Source organism: Ailuropoda melanoleuca, chromosome 4 (genome assembly GCF_002007445.2).
Source record: "Ailuropoda melanoleuca isolate Jingjing chromosome 4, ASM200744v2, whole genome shotgun sequence".
NCBI classification, from domain to species: Eukaryota; Metazoa; Chordata; class Mammalia; order Carnivora; family Ursidae; genus Ailuropoda; species Ailuropoda melanoleuca.
In genome coordinates, this window is record NC_048221.1 from 2,798,424 (window position 1) to 2,826,327 (window position 27,904).

The 27,904-nt window shown below is 56.4% G+C and overlaps 2 protein-coding genes and 1 non-coding gene across 3 annotated transcripts; all 3 read right to left on the reverse strand.

Annotated features, from left to right (window-relative positions):
• Positions 1-1,019: 1,019 nt before the first annotated feature.
• Positions 1,020-14,221, reverse strand: DAPK3 (death associated protein kinase 3). The gene is made up of 9 exons (XM_034657524.1): positions 14,078-14,221; positions 12,975-13,117; positions 7,913-8,273; positions 7,630-7,759; positions 7,281-7,329; positions 6,601-6,627; positions 4,674-4,816; positions 3,961-4,016; positions 1,020-3,503 (listed from the first exon to the last, which is right to left on the reverse strand). Exons 2-9 carry the CDS (start codon positions 13,034-13,036, stop codon positions 2,967-2,969), a joined length of 1,365 nt encoding a protein of 454 aa, XP_034513415.1. The 5' UTR covers positions 13,037-13,117; positions 14,078-14,221; the 3' UTR covers positions 1,020-2,966.
• A 3,631-nt stretch (positions 14,222-17,852) lies between these two features.
• EEF2 (eukaryotic translation elongation factor 2) lies at positions 17,853-27,000 on the reverse strand. Its single transcript, XM_002928461.4, has 15 exons — positions 26,867-27,000; positions 25,658-25,872; positions 24,562-24,743; positions 24,263-24,474; positions 23,579-23,757; positions 23,276-23,381; positions 22,779-22,892; positions 22,397-22,535; positions 22,054-22,249; positions 21,159-21,417; positions 20,607-20,714; positions 19,890-20,243; positions 19,397-19,579; positions 19,183-19,315; positions 17,853-18,580 (listed from the first exon to the last, which is right to left on the reverse strand). Exons 1-15 carry the CDS (start codon positions 26,867-26,869, stop codon positions 18,387-18,389), a joined length of 2,577 nt encoding a protein of 858 aa, XP_002928507.2. The 5' UTR covers positions 26,870-27,000; the 3' UTR covers positions 17,853-18,386.
• LOC117802131 lies at positions 23,830-23,894 on the reverse strand. Its single transcript, XR_004625181.1, has one exon. It is a non-coding gene; the product is annotated as a small nucleolar RNA SNORD37 (small nucleolar RNA).
• Positions 27,001-27,904: the final 904 nt, after the last annotated feature.

Below are 27,904 nucleotides of genomic sequence, written 5' to 3' on the forward strand. Positions count from 1 at the left end.
TAAGGAGCCCAGGCACGGCTTACCTGGGTCCTCTGTTCAGCGAGTCTCAGGCGGCTGCGATCCAGGTGCCAGCCAGGGCTGTCTTACTGGACAGCACCACTGGGGAAGGGTCTGCTTCTGGGACCACTCGTGCGGTCAGTGGGCTTCATCCTTGCTGGCTGTCCCTGGCCATCTGGGCCTCCGACATGGCAGCGAGAAGAGTCTGCTGGCAAGATGGAAGCCACAGCCTTACGTAGCCTAATGAGGGAAGCGATGTCCATCACCTGTTATAGCTGCTAGTTCCATCCCCCGCTGGGCCAGCCCACTCTCAAGGGGTGACAGCAGGGGGCAAAGAGCCCCGGGGGCCATCTCGGAGTCTGTGGGCCAAAGTCAGAATAAGAACCGTATAAGCCCCACAGGCTCTGCAAGACGACGGCACCATCTGCTGATCACCGGCGTGGGCCACATGCCCTGGCTGGGTACCGCATGACCCCAAAGCAGCTCCCCACGGCCTCAAACGGTGGAGTGAGGAACCTGGGGCTGGGCTGCGCGGAGCCACCCAAGATAACCCAAGATAACCCCGGTAGGAGGGGTGGGGCCAAGCTGTTTCCAAAGCAAGGACGCCTGCAGTCACCCTGAGATGCTGTGCATCTAGGCCTGCGGCGTGCGGACGCTGGACACTGAAAGTGTGGGTGTAAGTGCAATGTGAATTTCGGTTTCTACCCAATCCAGCAGGTGGATGGACTAGTACTCCCTCCTCTCCCGCATCAGGACAGATACTGTCTCAACCTCTGGCTGATGCCTCCCGGGGCGTCTGGAGCCCTACTGATCTCACACGCACTACACACATCTGGGTGCCCCTCTCCCACAGCCGGCCCACCACTCTTTGCAGCGTGATCTAGGGACACTTGCTGCTCAGTCATCGTCCTAAAGGACTTAACGGCCAGACACCATGTGCTGGCCAAACCAGGTCCTAAGCTGGACGAGCCAGCTGCAAAGGACTGTTAGGGACAAACAGAGAAGGCCTGAGGTCTGAGCAGTCAGAGAGCGGAAATTTACTGAAATGCTAAAACTTGCCATTGTGATCCAGACGCAGATTAAACAGGATAAATGTTACGTTAGGTCAGATCTCAAATTTAAAAAAAAAAGGCAAATGAGCAGAAACGTGGCCCGGCGTGTATGGAACGAGGCAATGAAAAGATGGCCAGGGGCTCCACTGACGCTCGGGGATTGGGCTCCTGGGAAGGAAGTAGGAGGGCTCCTTCCTGGAACCACATTCCAGACCCAGAGGCTGCAGCAAGCAGCAGTGGGGGCGACACTCCCTTCCCTTCCGAGCAGACAGGGTGGCCTCTGTCCAGCAAAGGCAGGTGAGGCCCCTCCGATTCCAAGCCCCGGGCCCTTGGCAAAGCCCCCGACACAGGTCCTGCACACGGAGGCCGCCCCCGCCAGGCAACCGCTCATAGCTCGACCCTGCTGGGGCCCAGAGAGGGCAGTGGAGCCCATGTGTGGCCTGGCAGCCCCTGAGGCAGCACTAAGGGACAGGCAACCCCTCTGACGTCACCATGGGTGCCTGGAAGCTTCTGGTTCATTACAGCGAAGTGAGACCAGCTGAACCCCAAGATCAGGGCAGCCTGCAAGGCGACCCATGATGCTCTCTTCTTCCCAAAGAGCACAGGGGCAGCAGCAGAGGGGCACAGATGCATGCGCCCGCGAGGCCACAGCAGTGGGCGCCTGGGCCTGAGCGCACACAGAGCCGTGTTGGGAAGTGAGGCTTTATTTCCTGTAGACTTGGAGCAGACACATGCAAACGGGTACAAGAGAGCTCGCAGAGGGGTACACAGTGCTCCCATCCCAGCCTGGGGCCAGACCTAGGCACGCAGGAGGACAGCTCGGACAGACCCCCCAGTCGGGTCCTGAGGTCCTGGCCAGTCCCACTGCCTGGTTCCCCCCTGCACTAGGCCCAGGAAGGGCTCTGTCCAGAGAACTGCTCCCGGGCTACAGAGGGGCTGCACAGACGTCACTCGTTTAACCCGAACTGCAGCAGACAAGCGCAGAGCACCGCCTGCCTGGGACCCACATTTTGGTGAAGCCCGGACCTTAAGGCCCTTCCTCAGGCGCTCCATCCTGCTCGAGGGCGGCACCTAGTGGTGGGCGATAGCACTGCCCGCTGCAACCCCTTCTCAACCCCTCTGGTCCAGGGCAATCGGGACAGCTGGGGGCGGCAGGGAGCAGCAGGGGCTGGCCAGGCACTCAGGGGACACTAAGCCTTCACAGAGCGTTCGGGGGGCGACGACTCCACAGGGGCTACCGTGAGCCCTGACAGTCTGAAGGGCAGCACTGGAACGGGGAGTGAGGTCGGGGCATGCGCTTGGCCCCAGGTGCTTGAGAGAGGAGCATGGGGGCTGTGATGGCTCCTCAGCCGGCACCTGGGGCGCCCTGGCCTTCTCTCCGTGCCTGGCCACACACCCTCAGTAGCCCCTCCAAACCGACGCCTCGAGGGCTGGGCCATCCCCTCCACGGGTCCTGGTGCCAGCTCAGGGCCGGGGGCGCAGTGAGGGTGGGGATGGCGAGAGCTGGGTCAGAAACCGCCTCCACCGTGGACCCCGGGGAGCTGCCTTCCGTCTCTACAAGAGTCGGGACCCTGGTGTCCAGCAGGGGCAGGCGAGGCCCTTCGGATTCCAAGCCCCAGGCCCTCGGCAAAGCCCCCGACACAGGCCCTGCACATGGAGGCCGCCCCCCGCCAGCCAACCGCTCACAGAGCCCAGAGTTCCTCGGGTGACACTGCCCCCGAAGCCCCGCTGTCTGAGCCACAGGACAGAGGAGCTAAGCCAGGGGGAGGCAGCCTCTAATTCCAAGCCCCCTGGAGCACATCGCAGCCCAGCCCCCCTCCCGCCTCAGCACCCAGCTAGGGAACTCTCCAGGGCCGGACCGGGGTGACAGAGGCACCTCGCCCCACACTGCCGAGGCGCCCCCCGCCACGCACGGCCCTAGCGGAGGCCGCAGCCCACGCCCTGCAGCTTCTCCTGCTCCATGGCGCGCACCAGATCCTGCACGAAGCGCATCTCGGAGGCCACCTGCTTCGCCAGGGCCTCGTAACGGTTCTCGAGGCGGCTGAAGCGGCGCTTGAGCCCGCTGGCCCCCAGCAGGGCGCCCTTGGCCTCCTCCTGCGCCTGCCGCTGCAGGGCCTCGGTCTTGTGCAGCTCCTGCCGCAGCCGCCGCAGGTCCTGGCCGATGCTCTCGTTCTCCTCCCTGTACCAGGCCTCCTTCTCCTCGTAGATGGCCGTCAGCGCCTCGATGTCCTCGTGGAAGAGGCGCCGGCTGTGCTCCAGCCCCCGCAGGCCCTCCTCCGCCGCCGCCACCTCCTCCAGCACCTTGGAGAAGCGCTCGAAGTTGACGTAGGTGTTGTTGGGGGGCATGCTCGAGTGGGACTTGATGGTGTACTCCTTGAGGCGCGCCGTCTTCAAGCGCCGCCGCTCGGGCTTCCGGCCACTGTCCTCGCGCCGCACGTTCCGCCGCCGGATGGCCTGCAGAGAGAGAGGCCCGTTGCCCGGAGCAGGGGTGGGCGGTGGCCACCCAGGGCCACATCCGGCCCTCCACTGGCTTTCCTAAATAACATCATATCAGCACGCGCCCCTCCCACTCATGTGGGGTACGTGTGGCTCTGGCACTCTCCTGCTAGGACGGCAGAGCTCAGCAGTCACGCCAGAGACCGCAGAGAAGAAAACACAGACTCTCTGGCCCTTTACAGGAGCCGCTGCTCCTGGCCGAGAGGTCACCTGTTCTGGAAGTTTCCGTGGGATGAAGCCCTGCTGCGGGCAGAGGGGCTGAAGAGCCAGCTGGGTATCACAGGGAGACGGCTCCAACACCAGCTCAGGGCACACCCCGTGCCTTCTGCCACCCAGGCCCACCCCCCGGGGACTCTCCCTGGACAGAGGCCTTGTACTTGCTGTCCTTGAGTGGGAGCAGCCCTGCCCACCTCACCTTGATCCAGGAATGCTCCAGGCTCTGGGCGATGGTCATTCTTCTCCTGGAAGAGCCCCCCCACCCTGGTTAGTCCCATGCGTGCCATGTGCCCCATTCTCCCACGACGATGGCAGGGAGACGAGCAGAGAACAGGGAAGGAGTTTTCCAAGCTCTCCCCTGCACCTCTGCTCTCAGCCCCCACCTCAGACAACTCCCACACGCAGACCCGTAGGGACTCCCCTCCAGCCTGGGGGCAAGTCCCTAACATGCCCGTGAAACGCCCTGTGCGCTCCAGAGTGTCTGCTGTGCTCAGCCGGCAAGGAGCCCACGAAGGGGCCAGCGGAGGCACAGGCCCCGGGGTCTCCCATGCTTTCCGAGGGACCTCGGAGGGACCTAATGCTAGGTCTCACCAACTTAGGTGCCCACAGGAGGGACCAGGCAGGTGGCAGGAATGGGCGGCTCGTGCAAGCGAAGGACTGTCACCAACAGGAGCCCCTCTCCGTGAATGAGGGCTCCATGATGCCAGAAGTTTTAGATTCTCCTGGGAAAAGTATCCCAGGAATCTGGAATTTCACATGAAACCTATCTTAAATGTCCGCAAGGAAAGAACAACTCTTGAAGACACAGCAGGAGCCAAGCTAAGCATCCACTGCCGTCCCCAACTCCCAGTTATGAACGGGGATGGCATGGAGGGATGTGCTCTCAGGGGACCGGGCGGCCTTCCCTGCCAGGGACGAGCAGCCGGCGGATGAAGTCCTTGGCCAGCTCGCTGGTGTTGCTGAAGTATTCCTCGTCGAAGTCATAGTTCACAGCCGAGATGTTGGTCAGGGTCTCCTGCTTGGTCTCACCCAGGAACGGGGAGGCGCCGCTCAAGCTGGAAGGCGGACACAGGCCTCAGCGTCCCCGGTACCTGCTCCATAAACAGGCCGCTTCCTGGGCTACCGGCCGGCACTGCCCTGCCGCCTCGCGGGCCAGACGCAGAGGAAAGCGAATGCTGGGCCCTGGGCTCCCCGCGCCACCCACATTTCCCTGGAACCTGCCCCCAACCAGCCCCCAGCCTCCCACCAGAAAGCACAAAAGGGTCACGGCCAGCCGCTGATGGGCACTCAACAGGGGGCAAGCATCTCTAAGGAAGCTGGAAACATCTGCCCCAAACATATAGTGATTACAGAGGGAAAGCTGGCGACTTCCCAGGAGGGTGTCCTGGCCGACACCACGCCAGCCCCTGGGCAGGGTGCACGTCACCACAGATGACACAAGGACATCAGTGCGTCCCGAGCAGCTGTGCTGGGGGGCACCCCACCACCCCACGGGGCTCTGGGCATGCGTCACGGTGACGTACAAGGGGCACACTCCTGGTCCTCACCCCTGTCCTCGGGCACAGAACTCCCATAAGCCTTGTACTCTCCTAAACGCTGAGAACTAAGAAGGTGGGAGCACCTGTTATGATACTCGGTCTCTAGCCCCGGTTTTTGAAATGCCTGCAGGTGGTAAGATGAGAAGAGCCCTTTGCCGCCCATCGTGAGCCCCTTTCAACCACACCAGCGCCTACATGAAGGAGGAGACTTGGAAGGAGCCTAGATGACCTGGGGCTGGGGCTGGTGGCCGGGGAAGCAGCCATGGGGTTAGAAGGATGACGTGCTGGCCCACCCCGACCTCTGGGGCAAGAAGAGGGGCTGGAGACTGAGTTCGTCATTGACAATTTAATCACTCATGCCTACATGATGGAACCCCCATAAAATACCTCAATGAAAGGGCTCAAAGTTTCTAGGCTGGTGAATGCCTCCACGTGTGGAGAAGAGGGCGCAGCCCCAAGATGGGCTTTTAAATAGTTTGCGGTTTTGTTTTTAAAGATTGAGGTAAGGGGCGCCTGGGTGGCTCAGTCAGTTAAGGATCTGCCTTCGGCTCACGTCATAATCCCAGGGTTCTGGGATCGAGCCCCACATCAGACTCCTGCTCAGTGGGGGGAGGGGGGGGGTCTGCTTCTCCCTCTCCGTCTGCCCCTCCCTCCACTTGTGCTCGCTCACTTGCTCTCTCAAATGAATAAATAAAATCTTTAAAAAAAAAAAAACCCATCTTAAGAAACCTTCAGGGTTGGGGCGCCTGGGTGGCACAGCGGTTAAGCATCTGCCTTCGGCCCAGGGCGTGATCCCGGCGTTATGGGATCGAGCCCCACATCAGGCTCTTCCGCTATGAGCCTGCTTCTTCCTCTCCCACTCCCCCTGCTTGTGTTCCCTCTCTCACTGGCTGTCTCTATCTCTGTCGAATAAATAAATAAAATCTTAAAAAAAAAAAAAAAGAAACCTTCAGGGTGGATTGCTATGCCACCTGACAAGGGAAGAAAAAGCAGTGGGGGCCTGCCTGACAGGGATGGAGGTGAGGAACAGTCCAACGGTGGCGCCTGGGGGAACAGGTCAGGGAAACCCCTTCTGCACAGAGCAGGGCCCTCCAGGAGACTGAGACGGGAATCACCTTCCTCCCCCATTCGTTTGCTCACCCACCCACCCACCATCCTCCCACCCATCCGTCCACCAAGTTCACTGAGCACTGTGGTGGGTCAGAGCCCGCAGTCCCTCTCCCTGCCCAGAAGCCTTCCTGACCCTGCTCCTGACCCAGCAGGGACCCAGGGGACGCAGGAAGCACCAACCAGGCACTCACAGGATGTAGGTAATGACTCCGATGCTCCTGGAGCAAACACATGAGAAGAGAAGAACAGTCAGCTCAGCGGTGGGGGATAGCACCCCAATTCCCAGAATCTCTAAATGGCCAGGGGTCCGGAGCCCAGGTGGGGAAGCCAGAAGCCCATGGCCTGCTCTCGTTCCAGGGTCTGAACGGCCTCCACTAAGGCCCTTCCTCCCTCGGCTCTGGGGGTCTCAGGACTGGACACTTGAGCTCATCTGGCCACACCCATCAAGGCTCAAACTGGGCACGGGAGGGGCTGGGGCAAATGTGGGACTCTACGATGCCTGCTGTGCTCGAAGGCGCTGACAAACGCTTTCCACAAAGGGTGAGACAGCGAATGTTCCAGGCTTTGTGGGTCACAGTCTCTGTCACTTGTCTGCTTTGTGTTTAACAACACCTTAACAAGAAAATCATTTCAAGCTCATGGACCTGCTCCAGCTGGCAGGCCATCGTTTGCCGACCCCCGTTCTAAGGCAACGGTCTGTCCTGCCCACGCCCAACAGCACCACAACCAGATGGATGGGCTACATCCCAGCCTGCGGCTGTGGCCTGGCAGCTCCCACGGACGGCTGGGGGCGTCCCCGAGGAGCAAAGGTGCTCCATGCCAGATGTGTGTGTGCTGGGCTGCCCTGGCCCCACCACTCCCCGCCACTCACCACATGTCTGCCTCCAGACCCAGGGGTTCATAGTTGACAATCTCTGGAGCTGCGGGGACAGGGAGACGGAAGGGGCAGGGTCAGACACTGGGTACATTTGAGGCAGCACAGGAGACACAGCCACAGGGAGTGGCACGGCCCACCTGGGGGGAGGGGGTATGGGGCAGGGCTGGCTCCCGGGCAGGAAGGCCTGACCTCCACGTGCCTGACACCAGGACTCGGGAGAGGAAATCTGCGGGGTGGGGGGAGCGGGGCCGGTGCCCAGGGACCAGGCTCAAGGTGTCCGTGCAGGCCAGGGATCCTCAATGGCCCCACAAACCCGGCCCCGAGGCCCCATGCAAAGCCGTACCCACAAATTCGGGGGTGCCGAAGATGTTCTTGAACTCATTCCCTGCTTCGATCTTGTGGGCGATGCCGAAGTCGATGAGCTTGATCCGTGGGTTGGGCACGTTCTTGTCCAGCAGCATGATGTTTTCTGGCTGGGGGTGGAGGAGGACCCCGTTGCTGTGCCGGCCCCGCGTCCCCAGGGACAGCCCCGGATCTCCCCTGGGAACCCCCCACAGGTCGCCGGCCTGCACTCTGTGCCTTAAGAGCTGGACCCCTCCCCGGACCCCCGCCCCACGCGGGCCCACCTTGAGGTCGAAGTGGGCGATGCGCTTGGAGTGTAGGTAGTGGACGCCGTCCAGGATCTGCTTAAGGAACTGAGTGGCCTCGTCCTCCGTCAGCGACTCCTTCTCCGCCAGGAAGTCGAAGAGCTCCCCGCCCGAGACCAGCTCCAGGATGAGGACCACGTCAGTCTTGTTCTCGAAGATGTCATGCAGCGTGATGATGTTGGGGTGCCGGATCTCCCGCAGGATGTTCACCTCCCGCTCGATTTCCTCCCGGCTGACACCCCGCCGGCTGGACGACAGGCGACGCTTCTTGATGAACTTGGCCGCGTACTCCTTCCCCGTGCCCTTCTGCCGGCATTTCCGCACAATGGCAAACTGGCCGCTGCGGGGACAGAGGAGCGAGCGGGGCCTGGCGAGGGACTGGGGCAGGGAGGGCGGAAAGGACAGCACCTCCCAGCCCCCGCCGCCCCGGGAATCCAGGTGCCAGGTGAGCTGCCAGGTGGGTCCAGGGCGGCCACGGCAGGTCTGCCCAGCGAGAGCAGGGACGCCGCTCCGTGTTTACAAAAGGAACTGCGTCCATCCCGGGGCCGGTGGGATCCCAAGCAGCCGGGAGAAATTGGCCGACAGGCGGGGCTTCCTTGGGCACAGCCGGCAGGAGGCCTGAGGGCTCGCCGCCCCGCTCGCCGCCCGTGTCAGAGGAGGGGGCTGAGCCGGCCAAGAGGGGTTTTTACTTTCATGTGATATAATTTTACACTGATTCGACTTTCCATAGTCTATTTCATCAGTTTTAAAAACCTAAGAAAAAATTTAAAAAGCCACTGGCTTCAAAGGGGCTTCTTATTCAACTGGCCGAGTAAGAGAAACACGCACATTTTTAAACTGATAGGACCGGGGGGGCGGGGGCAGGTCCTGCGCCCGTGGAAACGGGAGCTTAGATACTGTTTCCATGCGCCTCTGCAGTTCCTTCCAGTGTCTGCCCAAGAGAAATGACAACAGAAATCCAGAGAAGCTTCTATACAAATCCTCAGTCAGCACAATTCACAGAAGCCTCAAGGGGGAAACAACCAGACGGCCATCAACATGAATACAATGTGTCCAACACACGCGCTCGAGTGTCCCTCCGCCGCGGACAGGAGCTGGGCGCCCACACGCACTGCCCCAGGGATGGACCCCGAGCCCACGACGCTCAGAGAGGGAACCAGACACAGAAGGCCCCCGGCGTGGGAGTCCACGTGTGCGACACGTCCAGAACAGCCTCATCCACGGACAGGAAGGGGGCTCATGGGGGCCGGGGGAGGGGAGGGGAGGGGATGGCTGACGGGGATGGGGTTGCTTCTGGGTGATGGAATCTTCTGGAATTATTTAGGGTGACAGTTGCAAAACCCTGTAAATACACTACAGATCACTAACCTGCGTGCTGTAAATAGGTGAACTGTACAGCATGTGGATTATATCTCAAGACGGCGGTTATTAAAAAAGAGAGAGAGAGAGAAATCCTATTTACTGCTCTCCAGGGAACTGTCCAATGTCCAAATTATCTTGCTATCCAGGAACTTAGTTATATTCACTTACTTTAACTCAAGAGCTGGCTGAAAAAAGCCAGACAGTAAATATTTTTAGCCTTATGGGCCATGTGGTTTCTGTCACAATTCTTGTGTGTTTTTACAACCTTTTAAAAAAATAAAAAACCATTCCAGGTTCAGAGGCAGGCAGGACCACACGAGGCTGGGGCCGGATTTGCCCACAGGCCGTAGCTTGCTGACTCCACGTAAGCGGGGACCAATGGCAAGACAAAGCACACACTCCTGACAGGAAACTTCACGGCACCAGCAGGTACTAACAGAAGAGAGACGACGTGACATCTCAGGGAAATGAGGGGGAGGGCGCAGAGGAAGGAAGGGCGAGACAGGGGCAGGCAGCTGGGCTCTCAGAAGCTGGCAGTAGCAGAGGGAGGACAGGCAGGCAGAACGAGCCTCAGAACAGAGACACACAGACGGGTGAGGGACCTAACTGGGTTCGTGCGATAAGCGGACCGATCCATGGTGCCAGCACAGGTGTGCTCGACCCACGCTCAGTCAGAGGACTGGCGACGTTCCAGGTGGGCAGGTGGGAGGCGCAGAATTATTACTAACACGGTGGGCTGAACGATGGCCCCTCCAAAGACGCCCACATGTGAATACCCAGAACTTGTCAACGGATCACTGCTCCCGGTAAAAGGGACCTTGCAGGTGGGATTAAGTCGCGGCCCCTGAGGTGGGGGTGACCCTGGGTTCCCAGGGAGCCAGAGGGTGGGAGTCCCAGAGATGGGCAGACCCCGTGCTGCTGGCGATGAGGATGGAGGGGGTGCCGAGGGCCAGGAAAAGGCAGGAGCCGGGTCTCCCTGGAGTCCTGGGGGGAATCACCCCTACAGGCCTGTTTAAGCCTCCCGACTCCCAGACCTTTCACATAATAATTGCACGTCCTTCTAGGCCACTGAACTGTGATGATCGGTGACAGCAGTGACAAGAGACTCAAACACTAATCCAAAAGCCAAGCGCACAGGTCAGCGGAGAAACGCAATGTTCCTGGTCAGGCCTCGCCCCCTACCTCTGGAACCTGCCACAATAGTCCCCTGGGTACGTTATGCTGCCCTCCACATCTCCACTAACTCTCCCCACCACCCAAAATGCCTTCCCTTCTCTTTGCCTGCACCAGCCAAGCTCAAGTCCCACGACAAACCCCCAGTGGGAATGACATCGAATTCTGAATGTTCGCTATGCTAAGTGCTGGACATGGGGCCTCATTTTCAAATACAAAGACTGGTTTCCCGTGCTTTGCTCTAAGCTGAACAAATGAAGAGGAGTAAGGCAGAGCTCACGGGAACGGGAGACAGGACCTCTAGGAGGTGATTCAGATAAAATGAGCTCAGAGAAGTGGGCTGAATCCAATCTGACCGGTGTCCTTGTAAGAGGAAAGGAGGACGTATGCACACAGACAGACAGCCCTGTGAGGCCCAGGGAGGACGGCTGTGTGCATGCCGAGGAGAGGCACCGCAGCAGGAACCAGCAGTGCGGACACCTCCATCTTGGACCTCCGCCTGCAGGCCCGGGAGAGCGCGCATCTCTGCAGTTCGCGGCCCCCCGCCCACAGTGGAAGGCCACGCGTGTCAACCCACAGACTGACTTGCTCCCCAAGACTACTGGTGTGAAGGTGGACTACGAAGAACCCCCCAACCCTTCCTAAGCACACACACAAAGAAACGTGCTTCCACTTCGTGCAGCCCCATCGCCCTGGGACAAGGAAACGAGGCCCTGCTTTATTTGTGGTCCTCCTCACCACGAGGATGCCCAGCAGCTGATCCCCCAAAGACAGTCAGCAATTAGCCTCGGGGAAGACCCTGCTCTGAAGCCGAGAGCTTGCTGCGGCAGCCACCTGCCGAGGTGCGGAGCGAGCACCAGAGAAGACGCTGTCCGGGGCACAAGGATGCGTACTCTTCCCAACGTGCAGGTCTCCGCCTCACTGGGACATCTGATGGGCCTCTTCCAGGGGGGCAAGCAGAAGCCTAAGGCCCACCTCCGGTCCGTGTGGCCTGGGGCAAGCTGCTTCCCTCCTCTCGGCCTCCACTTCTTTATAAAACGGGGAAGGCAAGCGCACCTGCCTTGTAGGTCCTTCCGTAGATGAACGCAAGTAACAGAAAGACAGACCAGACCTTGGGACGTCCAAACAACATCTGTAATTCATACAAAATGCAGCACGGCGTGCACGCTGTCCTGTGCCTCTAACCCTTCACCTCACGGATGTCCGAGTACGTTCAGGATCATCGGACGGAGCCGTGCTGTCCGAGATGACAGCCACTCGGTGGCCCACATGCCAGTCCGAACCGAGCTGTGCTGGGAACGTGTATCACACACCAGATTTCAAAGGCTTCGTATCAAAAAAAGACAGTAAAATTTTTCACCTGTAATTTTTGTTGTGACTACAAGCAAAATGATAATAGTTCAATCTACTGGGTTGAATAAAAGATATTAATTATTAAAACTGACCCAGCGACTACAAAATTTCCACCTGCTCCCGAGGTGGCAAACATCACACAGGCTGCCTGGCTCCTTGTGACGGCTGCGTAAGACTCCACAGAGGCAGTAGTGCCGGGCGGACCACTGGAGAAGCTTCCTGTCCTTTATTCACGTAAAATCTTCACAACGACTCCCCCTGTTCTTAGGTCACCGGGTCCACATACGTAAATATGCCCATGGAATTAATTCCTAACAGTGGAATCCATGGATGAAGGGGAATATACACGGGACATTCCACTGACTTTGGCCAAGCCCACCCTCAGCGGAGGCCCTAACACATTTCCAACAATAAAGGACGAGAAGAATGGGGGAGGGGGTGGGAAGCCTACATTCTCTAACATTCTATTAAGGAAATTCCTAAAGGAGGGACTTCAGAATCCCAAATGAACCTGAAACACTTTCTCAGCCAAGGCGTGAGGCACGACTCAGTTATTTACATTCCCTTTTGGTGACATCATGGGGCTGGTCAGCAGCGAACTCACCAAATAAGGTTTGAGGCTGGGGGGGGTGGGGATGGATGGTGCCTGGCTAGTCTGAGGCAGGGTGTTCTCAGGGGACACTCCAAGGTCCCGCCAGACAGGAAATCAGCTGCCTGGCTGGAATGGGAAACCTCTGCTCTTTCCCACAAGAATGCTAAACAATTGGCAGGGATGTGGGTCCAGACAGGAGGCCTCTCCTGCAAATGTGCACAAAAACCAATCATCTCCCTCAAAAGAGGATTAAATAGAGGGACAGACCTTTACCAACAAACACTGCCACCACTTACTGCTCTCACGCCACGCGGCAGGCACTCTGGTAGGTGCTCCGTGTGCTCAATTCTATTTTTCCCCAAAGGAAACACAGAGAAGGTCAGAGCAACCATGTGCGGACAGGGTCACCTGACTCCAAAGCCTACATTCCTTCGGCCAGCACATGCCACTGACTCATTCCGTCTCCGAGAGGAGGATGAAGGACAGGAAGAGGGATACTATGCAGAAACCCCACAGTGTCCCTCTCCCATGCCCAGAGCCCCGAAAGCCAGCCCTGCTCACCTGCCCAGCTCCTCCCCCATCTCGTAGTAGCCTTCCACATCTTCCTGCCTGAACGTTGACATGGTGGGTGAGGTCTGCCTTCTGGTGCCTTCCCCTCGATCAAGGCTGGAGACAGGACCTCAGGGAGTCCCCTAGCTGTGACCCTGGAGGAGAAAGGGAAATAGGGAAGAAGTGAGACGCCAGCTATTACTCTTAGTTACATGGAACAACCTCCCCACCCCCCCCCACCCCACCCCATCCTCAAACTAAGTTCCACACTCCTCATAAAGGGCACATGCATGTGGCGGCTGGGTACTTTCCCGTTATCTCACTTGGACACACCACCCAAAAGGTCTCTGGCAGACCCACTGCGCCGGCTTGGCCCCAAAACTGCCCCCAGGCCTACACCTCTGGATCCCACACATTGCCCCAGCCCTCTGCCTCTCCCTCCTAGGCTTCTCCCAACCTGCTCATCCAAAGCCGCCGCCCCCACATTCCTGCAAGTTCCCCCCACACTCTGCACACCCCCAAACCCCAGGGCTCCCTCACACCTGTCCAACTTGCTAAGTCGTTCCAGTGCCAACACCCCCCACCTCCTGGCCCACCCACGACCTTAACCCCTCCTGTCCTCACCCATTCCACCCACAAACCCCTGACCTCCACAGATCTCTTAAGACCTTCCTCAGTGGTGCGCTGAATTCCTCGGGAACTGAACAATGGCTTCCAAGTTCCGGCCAGCCCACTACCCACTGTCGCCTCCCCCTGACCTCCGCCGACCCGACAGGACTAACTGCTTCCCCGCTCCTCGTTGGCACCCCGGCAGAGGACCGCGCCCCGACTCCCCCATCCGCAAAGGGCCACATCTCAGAGTCTCCTCCATTGTCTTCTCCCCCAACCCTCGGACAAGCTCCAGGGTACACCCCGATGGCCCCCTCCAAAGTCCCTCCAAGCCCTAACATCCCGGCTCGAGCGTCCCCAAGGCCGCCACGCCCCTCGCAAGCCCCGACCCAGCCCCTTCTCCAACCGGCTCATCCCAGGGGTCTCCGAACGTCCCCCCGCGTCCCCGAAACGCCGCCTCGGCCTCCCCCGCCCGCCGCCGGCCACGGGTCACGCCCGCTCCGCACCGTCCGCGGCCCCGCGCTCCGGCCGGCCCTCTGCCGCGCTGGCCACCGCCGCCCTCTCCAGCCCCGCCGCTTCGGCCGCCGGGACGCGCCGACCTGCGTCGACGTCACCGCGTCAGCCAGTGCCCACCCCCGGGAGGAGTGTCCCGCCGCCCAATGGTCTGCGCGCCCGCCGCTCGTGACACCCCGCCCCCATTCTCCCTCCAGGCCCAGCCCCCTGGCGTCCTGTCTTCCGAACCCGGATGATGTGTCGCCACTGGCCGGCAGGCTCGCCTTCATGCAGAGGATTGGTTGGAACCGACGTCGGTCACACTCAGGAAGTCGGAAGGCCGACTTCCGGCTCCTGGGCCGCCCCGCCCGCTCTCCTCAGACCCGGGTCCTGAAGTTGAGGGGTGCGATGCCAAGCTGCTGCGTCCTTCTTCCTGCCTTCCTTGAGCACGAGCTATGCGAATGCGAGTCACAGCTCCCGCATGGCCGCTCCTGGGGTGGACTCCGGGACCGCTTTAGTCCCTGAGTTGCAGTTTCCCCCTCTGTAAAATGTTACCCACATTCCAAATGCATAAACAAAAATGCAAATGAGATCAGTCAGGTGTTGCCACTCAAGCTTGATTCTTCTGACTCCTGTTGTCTCAAGATACGTGATAAAACAGCCAGTAAGTATGTACCAATCAACCATCTGAGGAGGTAAAATATGTTAACATCTCTCCGGTTCTGCAGAATGGGAAGCTGAGACTCAGGTTAAGTAACCCACCCGAAATCACACAGCCAGTAATGGCATAGCTGAGATTCATCCTCAGAAAGCCCTGAACCCAAAGCCAGTGCTGGACCACTGCAGATGCCGTCTGACAAAAGACCCCAGGTCTTGACTTTCGCCACCTACCCTGACCTCATGCCATTCTCTCCTCCTCGCTCACTCCACTCCAAGCTCATCTGTCTTCCTTCTGACTTCAAACATTGCACTCCCACCCAGGTATTTGTACAAGCTGTCCCTGCAGCCTGGAGATTGCCTTCCTCCATTCTTGCTTCGAGCACCTTCTCCCGCACCCGTTGCATTAGTGATTAACTACATCTTACATTGGATGTAATCATTACATCTTACGTTAGTATGGCACACTTGTCACAACTAACGAACCAATAGCAATACATTATCATAACCAAATCCATACTTTATTCAGATTTGTTCTCCCCAACGTCCTTTTCCTGTCTCACAATCCCGTCCAGAATCCCACCTATTTAGTCCTTAGAGTCCTCTTGGTTTTCTCAGACTTTCCTTTTTTGATGACTTTCACAGTTCCAAGGAGGACTGGTCAGGTTATTTTGTAGAATGTCCCTCAATTGGATTTGTCGTTTTTTTCATAGACTGGAGTGATGGGTTTTAGGGAGGAAGACCAAATGCCCTCATGACACTGTATCACCAGTCCAGACTATGAACACGACATTGCTGTCCCATATAGTGTCTGTCAGTTTTCTCCAGAATACTTTTTTCTCCTCCCCTTCCCATACTGCATTTTTTTGAAGAAAGTCACTTATGAAGAGCCCACACTTTACTGAGTTGGAACATCATTTTTCTTGAAAAAACAAACAAACCTGACAAACTATAGTAAATTGGACTTGGGTATATTGCATTTTCCTAAAAACGAACAAATCAGATCTGTCACTTCAAGGGAAACAATGGACAGGACTTGTTGCCAATGGTAAATTTTAAGGTTTTAAGCAAAAAAAAAAAAAAAAAAAAAAAAAAAAATCAAAACTTGCTTGACAGTTTCCTGATAATTTAACACTTCCCCTTTTGAAAGTGTTAACAAATGGGACTTTCCAATATTTTTTTAGTGAGATGTGTCAACATCCAGAACAGACTCAGTATTTATGAGTTATTTCCAAGGAACCAGTGCATGTTACAAAAGCATGCACAGGAAAAGGATGCCTTCAAAGTGCAAGAGAGGCCGATGGAGTTTAACGGTAATGAAAAGTTCATTAGTATGGTCTCAGACACCACATTGTAATTATTCTTTAAGAAATTACCACTTGTCGAGTTTCGGTGTTCCATCAAATATCCACAATTACCCAAGAACAATTCTTAAGGGGCTCCTCTTTTCCAAGCACAGGAATGAATAAAGCTGATTCTCTCCATAGAATCCAACCAAAACCATGTTATCACCATAGACTTAACACAGCAGGTATGAGAACCGAGCTGTCTCCAATTACGCCAGAGAGTTCGGGGATTTTCAAAAAGGTAGACTACTATTCTAATTTTTGTTTTGGACGGTTCTTTTCTTCACAAAGATGTTAACACATAAGGGGCTTATTGTCTTCGAATAAAACAATTTTTTAAATCTCTCAATTTCTAAACATGGTAAATATCAGTAGATAAAACCCATTTAAACAAAATGGGTCTTGGGGTGCTTGATAATGATTAAGTATGTACCAGTCTCCTGAGACTAAAAAAGGTTGAGAACTACTGGCCTAGAGGGACACGGATTAACACAAAACTCAATAAAAGGAAACAAATGTGAAGGAAGCAATACACACAGACACATTACTTCTAACACATCGATGTTTGGGAATAATCGCAAAGACCTGATGGTTACAAGTCAGGACAGCCCCTACCGGTGGAATCCTTTTGAATTTTACAACTGAAAATGCACAGACATCCAGGTGCTTTGTTAGCCAAATACCTCAAGTGACATGAATTTAGAATTAAGTTCCATCTTCTCAATTTAGTCCTATCTTTTGACAAAACCACAGGATATTAAAAATGCACAAAAGTAAACAATGTGGTATCTGGGATTGGATCTTGAAACCGTGAGGACTCTAGGGGAAAACCAAGTGCAGTCACTTAGCATACCTTTGTAACATCTTTGCAACTTTTCTGCAAACGTATTCAAAAAAGTGTTTATAAAAGTGCAAAAGCACTTGAGTGTGCATGTCTAGGAAGATCAGATTTTGAATAAAGAACATTTTGCACCATGAATGACTTCCTGTGGGGAAAATGCTGGGGGTCAGGACACTTGCACAGGACAAGTCTTAGGTGGGCAGGACTGTTCAGTACATTCCTGACATCCATCAACCCTGACTCCTGCCTTCTAAATGCTAATGGGGTTCCCTAGGCTGGTGAACACCCCAAGTCCCCAACAAATTCCCAAAAGGGCTCCCACCACAGTGTATCATCACTAGAACCAATGGATTCTGGTCATTATCAAGGAAGATGAAGAGGGACTAAGTGTTAAGATCTTAGTCCTACATAAGCTCCAGAATTAAACATTTAAGGTTAAAATCTACCAGGTATGTGTGTCGTTTTTAACTTTTCTGAATAACCAAGCTGGCTGGCTAAGGCAACTTGCCCGGCAGGTGGCTTTCTTCTGGGGTTTTCCCTTACTGGACAGTTAAGTCCACAGGAGCAGGGAGCATTTAGAGTTGTCCAGGCCAGAAAAATCACTATGGCAGGCCCAGCACCATCAGACTCCAAAAGTGTATTTACATGCAAGGTTACATATTCAGTTCCTTGCCCGCAAAAAACCCCCCTCTGGAGCACCTGGCAGATACATGGGCCAGCAGCCGCCTCTCACACCACAGGTGCCAAGGGGCACCATCACACCGGCTAGCCGTGTGTGGCAGATGGGAGGACTGCCTGATGGGCCTCTGTACCTGGGTCTGGGTTCCCAAGATAACTTCGAAGTCAAGCTGAACTTTTGCACTGCTGTATCACTAACAGCGGGGACACTGGAATGGGGGGCCCACTGCAGCCTGATAGGACCAAGGAAGTCACATGGACACACAGTCACCACCATATCAAATTTATTATCCCAACAGTATTAATACAGCTGGAGGAGCTCACGGTGACACCGCACAGTTTCCTGCCTTCTAGCTTCTGTCCAAAGAAAAAGGTCTACCCGCTCGTTCCTTCCCCCTTTCCGGGGGAAAATCCACTACGGGCCATTTTTACCCAAATAAACCTCTTAATGCGTTATCGTTATTACTTTTTTGGACATTTGAGTTTCTGAAATGAAAAAAAAAGTGTTGCATGTCCCATCCCGCCTCCCCCACCCCCACCGGCCAAATAAGTCCCTGCTGCCAAGGCATTTCTGTTGCCTCTGAAATCTTGAAATAAATATCGAAAGAAACGGCATCAAGTGTTCACGTTGAGCGATGGCACTGAGTGGGCCCCAGAACCGGTGAGGTGGTGCGTCCCCGTCTGGACAGTCTCGAGGTGTCGTGGAGAATGCGAGGGCTTGTTGCTGTGGTCGATCGTCAGCCGGGGGGGCAGGGGCTGTGCTGAGTCCCACCCAGGGTGGTGGGCTGCAGGGGGGGCTGCCTACAATTTGTCCAGGAAGTTGTCCAGGGCCGGGATGCCTTCCTTCAGGCCTTTGCGCTTGCGGGTTTCGGCCACCACCTGGCTGGGGCGGCTGGTGTTGTCAAAGGGATCCCCGGGCAGGATCTGCCAGTGGTCAAAAACGCACTGGGGGAAGGCCTGGCCGCCAGTGTTGGACCTCAGGTCAGCGGTGAAGCCTGTGGGGAGGGACAGGGTTCACTAGCAGGCTCAGGAAACTTGGTTCCCACTACCTCCAGGACCAAACCCTCCCCCCCCGGGGGGGGGGGTGTCCAGACAACATAGGCACACACATCACAGAGCCCATCAACCCGTATTAGGTCACACATTAAAGCTATCCCTGTATTTCACACACACCTTGCTCAAAAATCATGAATTTGTAAGGGAGACAATGGTGGCCATTCCTGGGCCTCCCTCTGCTCACCCACAGCATGAACCTGAGCTACAGGCCAACTGCTCTGCTGGCCTTGATCCTAACATTTCACCAAGTCACCTATCAGAGGGTTTTCTTCCCCTGCAAATACACCATTTGAGGGATCTGCACGCTGAGTGGACCAATTCGTCCTCCACAACCGCACTGCTCCCACCGTCCAAATAGGCGGAGGCCAGGCCAGCACTTTGCAGATTCCATCCACGGCTCTCATCAGCCCGCTCCAGGCCTTTCTAGAAGCAACACCCTAACACATGCTCGATCAGGTTTGCCTGTTGGACTATGGCTTTTCCCCAGAGCCAGATAGCCACAGAGCAGTGCATGTCTGAAGGATGCAGAGCTGGCACTTACCAAAGGACTCATTCACAGGCAGGTAGGCCTTCACGACAAACATGGGGGTGCCAGCCACCTGGGACTCCTCAAAGACATGACCCCGCTTCCTGTTCAGGACACCGTAGATTCCACCAACCACTTGTTCTGGACACTGTCAGACAAGAATGACTATTTTAAGCAGCTGCTGGGCAAAACAGGACCAGTAAAAATGAAGAGACCCAGGACTCCCTACCTGGATCTCCACAAGGTAGATAGGCTCCATAAGCCGGGGCTGGGCGGTCAGCACACTGGCATAGAGGCAGCGACGGGCAGTGGGGATGATCTGGCCACCCCCGCGGTGGATGGCGTCCGCATGCAGGGTCACATCATGGACATCGAAGCGTACACCACGCATATTCTCCTCGCACAGAGCCCCCTGCAGAAGGAGCCGAGACAAACCATCAAGGTCCTGCGGCTACTGCAGCCCCTCCTTCCAGAACAGATCACACAGCTCTACACCAATGCCTCCAGTCTCCACCCAGGCAGACCTGCTGCGTCCTGCCCAGCTCAATCAACCTCCCTAGGAACCCCTTCCCAGAAAGCAAGACACAGCCCCGCTTTGCCACCAAGGAACCAAGGACAGGTGACCCCAAGCTCCCCCCAACAGATGTGAGCCTCCCTGGCCCGTTTGAGAACCCACAGCTAACTAATCCATCATCTGCTAGAAACCCAAGCGGCTCCCTCACCTCTTTGGTGGCCCACTGGAAGCCGGCTACCACACTGTCCTTGATCTCGTTGAGGTACTGCACACCCTTGGTGATGTCAGTGAGGACGTTGGGGCCAGTGCCGTCAGGCCCAAAGCACCAGATCTTACGGGCCTCAGCCACATCCCACTCATACTTCTCCGCCAGATAGCGGGCCCGCTGTTTGAGCTCCTGGCGGGCGGACACCTCGCCCTTGTCAATGTCCTCGGCCAGGCCGTCCGGGAAGGGTCGTGCCTTCATATACAGCCGGTTGTGCTTGTTGGGGGACTTGGACAGGCAGAGCACATTCGACTCCTCACTGACAGTCTCACGATAGGAGACTACGGGGTCAGATTTCTGCAAAGGAAGCACAACAATCAGGCCAGGGAGTGACCTCCCAGGAAAACATTTACGGGGCCTTCCCAATCGGACTCATGGGTGTAGCATCACATACAGATGCAAAGTCAGGCCCTTGAAAAGCAAGGTGCTGAACACCCAGACCTGAGGCTGGCTACAGAAACCTTCAGAACTGTTAAACAGTTCTTATTATTTGGAAACCAGCAGACTCTTCATACTGCAACATCAAAGGTTTTGGAAACCTATGTAAACTGTTTACTAATAACACATTTTATCTGACAAACATTCTCGAGGAAGGGCAGAGGACCCCCGACTATGCAGTCTCTACCTGCCCTGCTCTGTACTGGGAACAGCAGGCCTCACCTTGATGGGGATGCACGCATGGTCTTCCTCCAGGTCCTTCAGGCAGATCTCCAGGTGCAGCTCCCCAGCCCCTGCGATGATGTGCTCCCCGGACTCCTCAATGATGCACTGCAACAGGCCAAGAATCAGCCCCGGGCACTGACCTCAGGACACGCAGGGACCCCTGTGAATTCTACGGAATGGCTAGAAAGCAGGATCCAGGCTTCCCTCCAGTTGGAAAAGATAGACTCCCCAGAAATGGGTATTTCAGGTAACTCAGGGCTCATGAAAGGCAGCAAGAGTTCTCACGTGCCCCCCCCTTTTTTTTGCTGGTTCTCAGCATTACCCCCCAAAACAATCTGCTCTATGGCCAGCCTGTAAAACTCCAACGTATGAGAAAGAACTGGATGCGACTACCCCCCCCATTACATAGCTGCTGCCAGGGAAAATGTGTGCTTAGCACACACCTGACTTTCCAAATACCGAAATATCCCCCACTCTAGAAGCTGCCTGTAAGCGACAGACTAACCACTCCCGCAGGTAGTGTTCCCTTCTGCCAGGGAACCCACCCACCTGCACCATAGGGTCCGACTTGGCCAGCCGCTTCAGACCCTCCACTAGCTTGGGAAGGTCAGCCGGATTCTTGGCCTCCACAGCGACCCGGACAACAGGGCTAACACTGAACTTCATCACCCGCATGTTGTGGGCATGCTCAAAGGTGGTGATGGTGCCAGTCTTCACCAGGAACTGGTCCACGCCCACCAGACCCACAATGTTCCCACAAGGCACATCTTCAATGGGCTCCACGTAACGGCCCATCATCAGGATTGTCCTGGCAGAGACAAAAGCAGCATCAATACGCCAGATCCCCAAATGGCCAAAAAAGGAGTCCTTCCTTCTGGAGCCTATGGCCATCCTGCCCGCCTGAAAAGATGGTATGAACCCGGTCCCAGAGCCTCAGGGCCTGGCTTCACGTTGTAACCCAGGTTCCTGGGACAAGACTCCCAGATCTCACACCCCAAAGCACAAACCTGCCCATTCCCACCTCCCCTGTGGGGTTCCACACCCCACTCAGGGCTGACAAGATTGTCAGAGGAACCTGAGAGCCGACGAAGTCCGGGCCCCAAGGAGCCCGAGATGGAGGTTCAGTCTTTCCCCCACCCCCTTCCCCGAATAGGAATTACCACCACCACCAGACATCACCTCTGAAGTCTACACTGGCTCTCTACAGACGGAACAGAACTACTGCCGCCAGCACCTTGAGCTTAGGGACGTGTTTCCAAGTCCGAACCAGGGCTCTAACTGCTGCTTTCGGTGTACAATCATGCAGTCGAGTCCCTCCCTCAACAGTTCCTTCGCCCTCTCTGGGCCACACTACACCCTGCCGCCCTCCCTGTGGGGGCGAGGTGGTGAATGGAGGGGATACGGACCAGCATGGCACATACCCGGGAGCTGCTGAGCACCTTACCTCTGGATGGGCTTCAGGTACAGGTCCTCCTTCTTCCCAGGAGTATAGTTGGGCCCCATGATCCGGACCTTCAAGCCAGTGGACACCAGCCCCGAGAACACACGACCAAAGGCGTAGAACCGACCTTTGTCAGAGGTCGGCACCATTTTGGAAATGTACATCATGAGGGGACCTTTGGGATCACAGCTTTTAATGCCTGAGAAAAGAGGAATCCCCAAAGGGGAACATGTGATGCTCTCGCAGCTCCCCCTTACAGAGCAGAGCCATCACCCAGGACCTGGCAACAAGCAGCCTTCCGACCACCACTCACCAGCAGCCGCAGAGCCCAGTGACCCTCACGTACCCATGGCCGCCTCGTCGTCCGGGGGCCCCTCGTACAAAAGCTCGCAGCGGTACTTCTGGGCCGTCACGGGGGAAGGCAGGTGGATGGTGATCATCTGCAGCAGAGCGTCCCCGGCAGGCAACCAGCGGCGCATCACAGCCTGCAGGACACGGCGGAGAGCTCAGGTCAAGGCCCACAGCCCTCACCGCCTCCTCCTCCAAGCGACAGGAACATGCACTTAAGAGTCCGAGCTGTTCCTCCCAGAGAGTGGCCAACACCGCAGCTCTCCTGACCACGCTGCTGGCGATGGGGCTGTGAGTGGTGGAGCCTCCAGCAACAGAGCCACGGCAGCACCAGAGGGCAGGGCCGGCAGCAGCCCCCGCACAGGGCCCGCCACGCTCACCTTCAGAAGCGGTTTGCCTTCTTTGTCTTTATCTTCGCTGTCCAGCTTGATGTCTAGCTTTTCAATCAGCTTTGCTGTCTCCTCTTTCTTGAAATTCATGATCGCGTCAAACACCTAACATGTTACAAAAACAGCATGGTGGGTTTAGGAATGTGAACGGAAGCCCTCAACTGCTTCCTGCCCGGCAGTACTAAGCCATGGGCAAAGCAAAGTCCCTGACAGCACAGTGCAAAGGGCCTCGGCCGACTAAGTCTTGGCTCAAGTAGAGAATCTGTTTGAACACCTAGACCACAAACATGTTCTGATTCACAAACACTTAAAACTTGCTCCACTAAACCCCCAGCCAGGGAAGCGCACTCCCCTCCACCGCTCTTACCTCCCCCAGCAACCCACCTTTCAACCCAGCTCTGCCCAGCCACAGGAGGTCGGGTAACAGGTCCTCTGGGAGCCACCAGGCCCAAAGACAGCCAGCCCAGGGGATGCACTCAGCAGCTCACCTTGAAAATAGGGTCCAAAATGAGCTGGCAAAACGTCCGTGGTAGCTTCTTGCCATCAGGGCTGGTGGCAGACTTGCTGAATTTGCCATTGGCTGGATCAAAATACCTGGCAGAGAAGTATTCACCAACTCAACCATGGCAGGAGCATCAGCAGAGACCCAGGCGGGCCAAGGAAACCAAGTTGGGTAGGAGGAGCCTATAATCGTTTGGTGGTCCCCAGCCACGTCCCCACCATTGCCAGCGGATCCCCCCAGGTACAGGAGTACCGCAGAGCGCGCCTGCACCTCCCCCTGCAGTGCTCACCGGTCACCCCACAGCTTCTTCATCATGTCCTCCACTTTCTTGGCCCGCTCAGCAGGCCCCAGCTGGCCCTCGCCCTTAGCAGCAAATTTGGCCACATACATCTCTGCAAACTGCTTCAAGGTAAAGGCCCAACCGTGGAGTCCAGACCCGAAGCCAACAGTCCCAAGTACAGGGTCGATCTGCAAAAAGCAAGAAAACGCTATGAGCAGAAACAGTTGCACAAAAAGCACAAAGTCCCTGGGTACTGTGGGCCTCAGACGTCAGATTTCTTCAACAGCCATCAGGTCAAAGTGAAGAAATTTTAGTCATCATTTTTAAGGCCCCCAACTCTGCTCCATCCCCTCTGGAAGCGGGGTGTGTGCCTGTTAACCCTTAGAGCACTGTCAGCAGGCAAAACAACCCACTAGTCCGCAACTCCCCAAAACTACTAGGTGAAACCAGCTTCAAAAATGGCCCAGTTCCCTTGGCACCCTAACATTCCTGACAAACCCACTTTCAGAACTACCAAGAGCCCCCAGACTCACAATATTCCCCAGGGCCAGCACCCTCCCACCAAGAAAGGTCACGGCCCTTCCAGTCCAAGAATCGAGGCTCCTCCTAAGAAACATGGGACAAAGTACTGGGAACACAGGGACAAACATCAAGCTGACTGAGACCCTCAACATCAGCAGGCAAATGACTTACCATGATGTTGCCCATGGGTCCACTCTCGCCCTCCCCATAGGTGGAAATGATGACATTGACATTCTCCACGATGCGCTGGAAAGTCTGGTAGAGCTCTTCAGGCTCCAGCTGCAGCTCCAGCAGAGCCCGGTCCATCTTGTTCATCATCAGCACAGGCTTGATCCGCTCAGCAATGGCCTGCCGCAGCACGGTCTCTGTCTGCACGCACACACCTTGGGGGTGGGTGTCTCCATCAGTGGGGTGGGGTGGGGGGAACAGCCCCAGGATCCCAACCACACGTGTGGTGTACCTATGCTTACCAGACACACAGTCCACCACCACCAAGGCACCGTCGGTGACACGGAGGGCGGCAGTCACCTCCGAGGAGAAGTCCACATGCCCGGGGGAATCGATGAGGTTGATTAGAAAGCCGGAGCCATCCTTGCTCTGCTTGATAAAGTTCAAGTCGTTCTCCGAGAGCTCATAGAAGAGGGAGATAGCCCTGAGGAGATTGGGGCAAGTTGGGTGGATGGAAGCCACATCTCCACCACCCTCCCCATAACCCCTGGTGTAAAACCAGGTTCTGCTGAAGAGTCAGTATGGCCCTTTTAAACTTCTCAGGGAGATGGTATTTCCTTTCCTTGCTAATTACTCCTCCCTACAGCCAAATTTCAGACTTCCCACACATAAAGGCATTCCACCCAATACGCTTTTGTCCCCAGCCAGGGATGTCCACCTCCCTACTAGTACCAGCTGCAAAAAGCAGCTCCTTGGAGCCCACCTGTTCCAGCCCCCCCATGCTGGTTACTACCAGGCTCAACACACCTGATTCCAAATACTGACCAGGTGACAAAGCAAGACCTAAAAACCCCAGACTACCTTTCACTCTTTCCCCCAACCTCCACCCACAACTGAAATAAGTTAACTGAACACCCAAAAAAACCTCACCAACTACCACCTAAAAATAACTGACAGCTATACTCACTGCTTTAGATGCTCACTCTACCGACATTAAGGCCAAAAATACTGTCACTGGGGGACGGGGGAGGCGTCCACGTACAGAGCAGGGTATCTGGCAGGATTCTGATGCCAATGCCACTACCCCGAGACTTCTCTACACAGTGCCAAGAATCCTGAGCCCCAAAATGAGGAAGCCACTGGGTTAACCCCCTCCCTCTCCAAGGCTCCCCAGACCCCCAAACCAAGCATCAATGTGCCTCACCGGCTGGCTGCAGCTCCCCCTCAATAGATTGAGCCTCATTCTTCCTCCCAGTTCAAAAAATCCAGCCCTCAAGGTGCTCAAATCATCTCCCCAGTAGCCCCAGCAACAGTACTGCCGTCTGGCTTTCCCACGCATCAAAAACCTGGGTGAGCACCTCCCCTCCCACTCTCCCCAGGACACCACGGATTGCTCACGTTGATTTGATGGTGATGCAGCGCTCCTGCTCGTCCTTCCGGGTGTCAGTGAAGCGGGTCTCCCCAGCACGGGCGGAGGCGATGATGCCGGCCTTGCACACCAGCGAGTCCGTCAGCGTGGACTTGCCGTGGTCCACATGGGCGATGACGGACATGTTTCGGATGTTGGCCTTCTTGTCCATGATGGCCCGGATCTGGTCTACTGTGAAGTTCACCTGGGCAGGGGAAGGGGAGGCTCAGGCCAGCCCAGGCAGCCTTGGGACTTGGCTCTGGGACTTCAATCGATGGACTGCCAAGGCCCCAGCCAGGAGAGCACCGTCGCTGGGACAGCCTCAACCACGACCTTAACTCCTCCGTCTGTTGGCTGACACCCCCTTAAAAATACCCCTCGCCCCATCTCCCGGAAGCCCGCCTCTACTTGGCACTGAGAAGCAGTGATGCAGATGGGGGCTGGGACCAAGTCTCCAGAACTGACAAGAGGTTTCCGACGGGATACACACACACATCAAGGCCGTGGCAGCCTTGATTAAGAGTGCGGGAGAGAGAAAGCTCCCCTAAAAAACCCCATCCCTGCCCCTGGATTCTGCCCCGCTTCTCCCCAGTGAAGGCCCTCTCTGTGTGCAACCCAAGGTCACCCCTCCACCTGGGGGTCAGACGGGGCCATCCAAGCGGCGGGGAGCCCGCGCTGTCCCCACGGACGCCAGCCTCCATTTGCTGGCTCCGCTGTCAGCTGTTCGCAGTCGAGACGCGCAGGGAGGGCAGGCAAACCGGCCAAGACGGGGGAGGCCTTGCTCCCTGCGTGCCCACCCCCGTCTTCCCACCTCCCTGCCACCCGCGGCACCCAACAGAAATCCAAGCCCAGCTCGCGACCCGCGGGTTACATAAGGCGGCTCGCCCTCGCCCCGCTCCCCGCACGGCGCCCGCCATTACGGCGTCTGCCACATCATCATAACCCCCCGCCCCGCCCCGCCTCTGCCCCAGCTCCGGCCTGGGGTCCCGCGAGGCGCCGACGCCCCCGGAAGCGGGGAAGGGGCTCGGCAGAAGACGCGACGCGCAGACATGGCGGCGGCCGCTTCCTCAACCTCGGGCCCGCCGGCGCCGCCATGTCTCCTCCATGTCCGGGCGACCCCAGTGCTCCAGACCCGGGAGCGCCGGTCCCGCGGAGGCCCCGCCGCCCTCCCAGGCCATCAGCCGGACGGCGCTGCTCACCATGGTGGCGGATGGCGGTGGATTCTCCCAGACAGATCCGAGCGAGGCGAGTCGCGCCGAGGATGGCGGCGACGACGGCGGAAGAGAACGTTGACGTCAACACCCGACCTTTTATAGGCAGAAGCCGGTTGGGCGGGTCATCTGACCGCACTGCGGGGGCGGGGCGACAAGGAACGCCCCGCGCAGGCGCAGGGAGGCGCCCCTCCGGTTAACCCTTCAGGCGGTGGTGTGGCCGCGGGATTTCCCGCGGGCGGTGGTCGACCTAGAGCTGGGTGCATCGCTCCGGAATGCAATACTCAGGTGCGGAAAGCGAAAGGCGCCGTTTTAGCTGAGAATATTAACCATGGCAGCTATATCAGCTTGCACAATGCCAAGCACTTCTGTGACAAGCACTTTACAACGTGAAAAGGGTCTGTGGATTGTACCACAGCCAATTTTCTTGTTCTGCTATTATGTAAGATGAAACCACTAGGGGAAGGTGGAGGGAGGATCCTCGAGACCTCTCTGTACTATTTTTGCAACTACCTGCCTCATAATTATTTCAAAATAAAAACCTTTTTTGAAAGCAGGTATTAATCACTCATTTATCCCAGAAAGATAGATTGGTTATCTACTCTGTAAGGAATTGCTATAAGCGGAGTCGGTATAAACAATAAACGAAACACCTTATTATCTCCCTCACTTTACCTGTTCTTACACTAGGTACTTGGATTCTTCTGTGCCTCAGTTTCTTCACCTGCAAAATGGGGTAATCAGCACTAACTCACTGGGGGAGAGTAAGATTAACTAAATATATTAAAAGGGATTAGCTCGCCCCTGACACAGCATTCAATACACCTCAGCTATTTTAATTAGCTATCACTGCTATTAATACAACGTTTATTTCAGGGACATGGTTTGTCATGTTTCAGGCACAGGGCTCAGCGCTTTCCAGGTGCAATCTCATTTTCTATTTCATTTCCTCTCTAGCCGGAGGTTCACAAGTCTATTTTGCAATTGTGTCCTAATCTGACCCTAACAAACTATTGTATCTCAGAT

Coding starts and splice junctions, on each gene's coding strand:
- DAPK3 (XM_034657524.1), bottom strand. CDS start 13,036: ATGTCAACGTTCAGGCAGGAAGATGTGGAAGGCTACTACGAGATGGGG. Junction 8,274..12,974: donor ATGGGGGAGGAGCTGGGCAG/GTGAGCAGGGCT, acceptor CTGTCCCCGCAG/CGGCCAGTTTGCCATTGTGC. Junction 4,817..6,600: donor GGAGTCATTACCTACATCCT/GTGAGTGCCTGG, acceptor TCCGCCTTCCAG/CTTGAGCGGCGCCTCCCCGT.
- EEF2 (XM_002928461.4), bottom strand. Junction 23,758..24,262: donor GACCCATGGGCAACATCATG/GTAAGTCATTTG, acceptor TGCTTTTTGCAG/ATCGACCCTGTACTTGGGAC. Junction 22,536..22,778: donor AAGGCAAACCGCTTCTGAAG/GTGAGCGTGGCG, acceptor CGTGTCCTGCAG/GCTGTGATGCGCCGCTGGTT.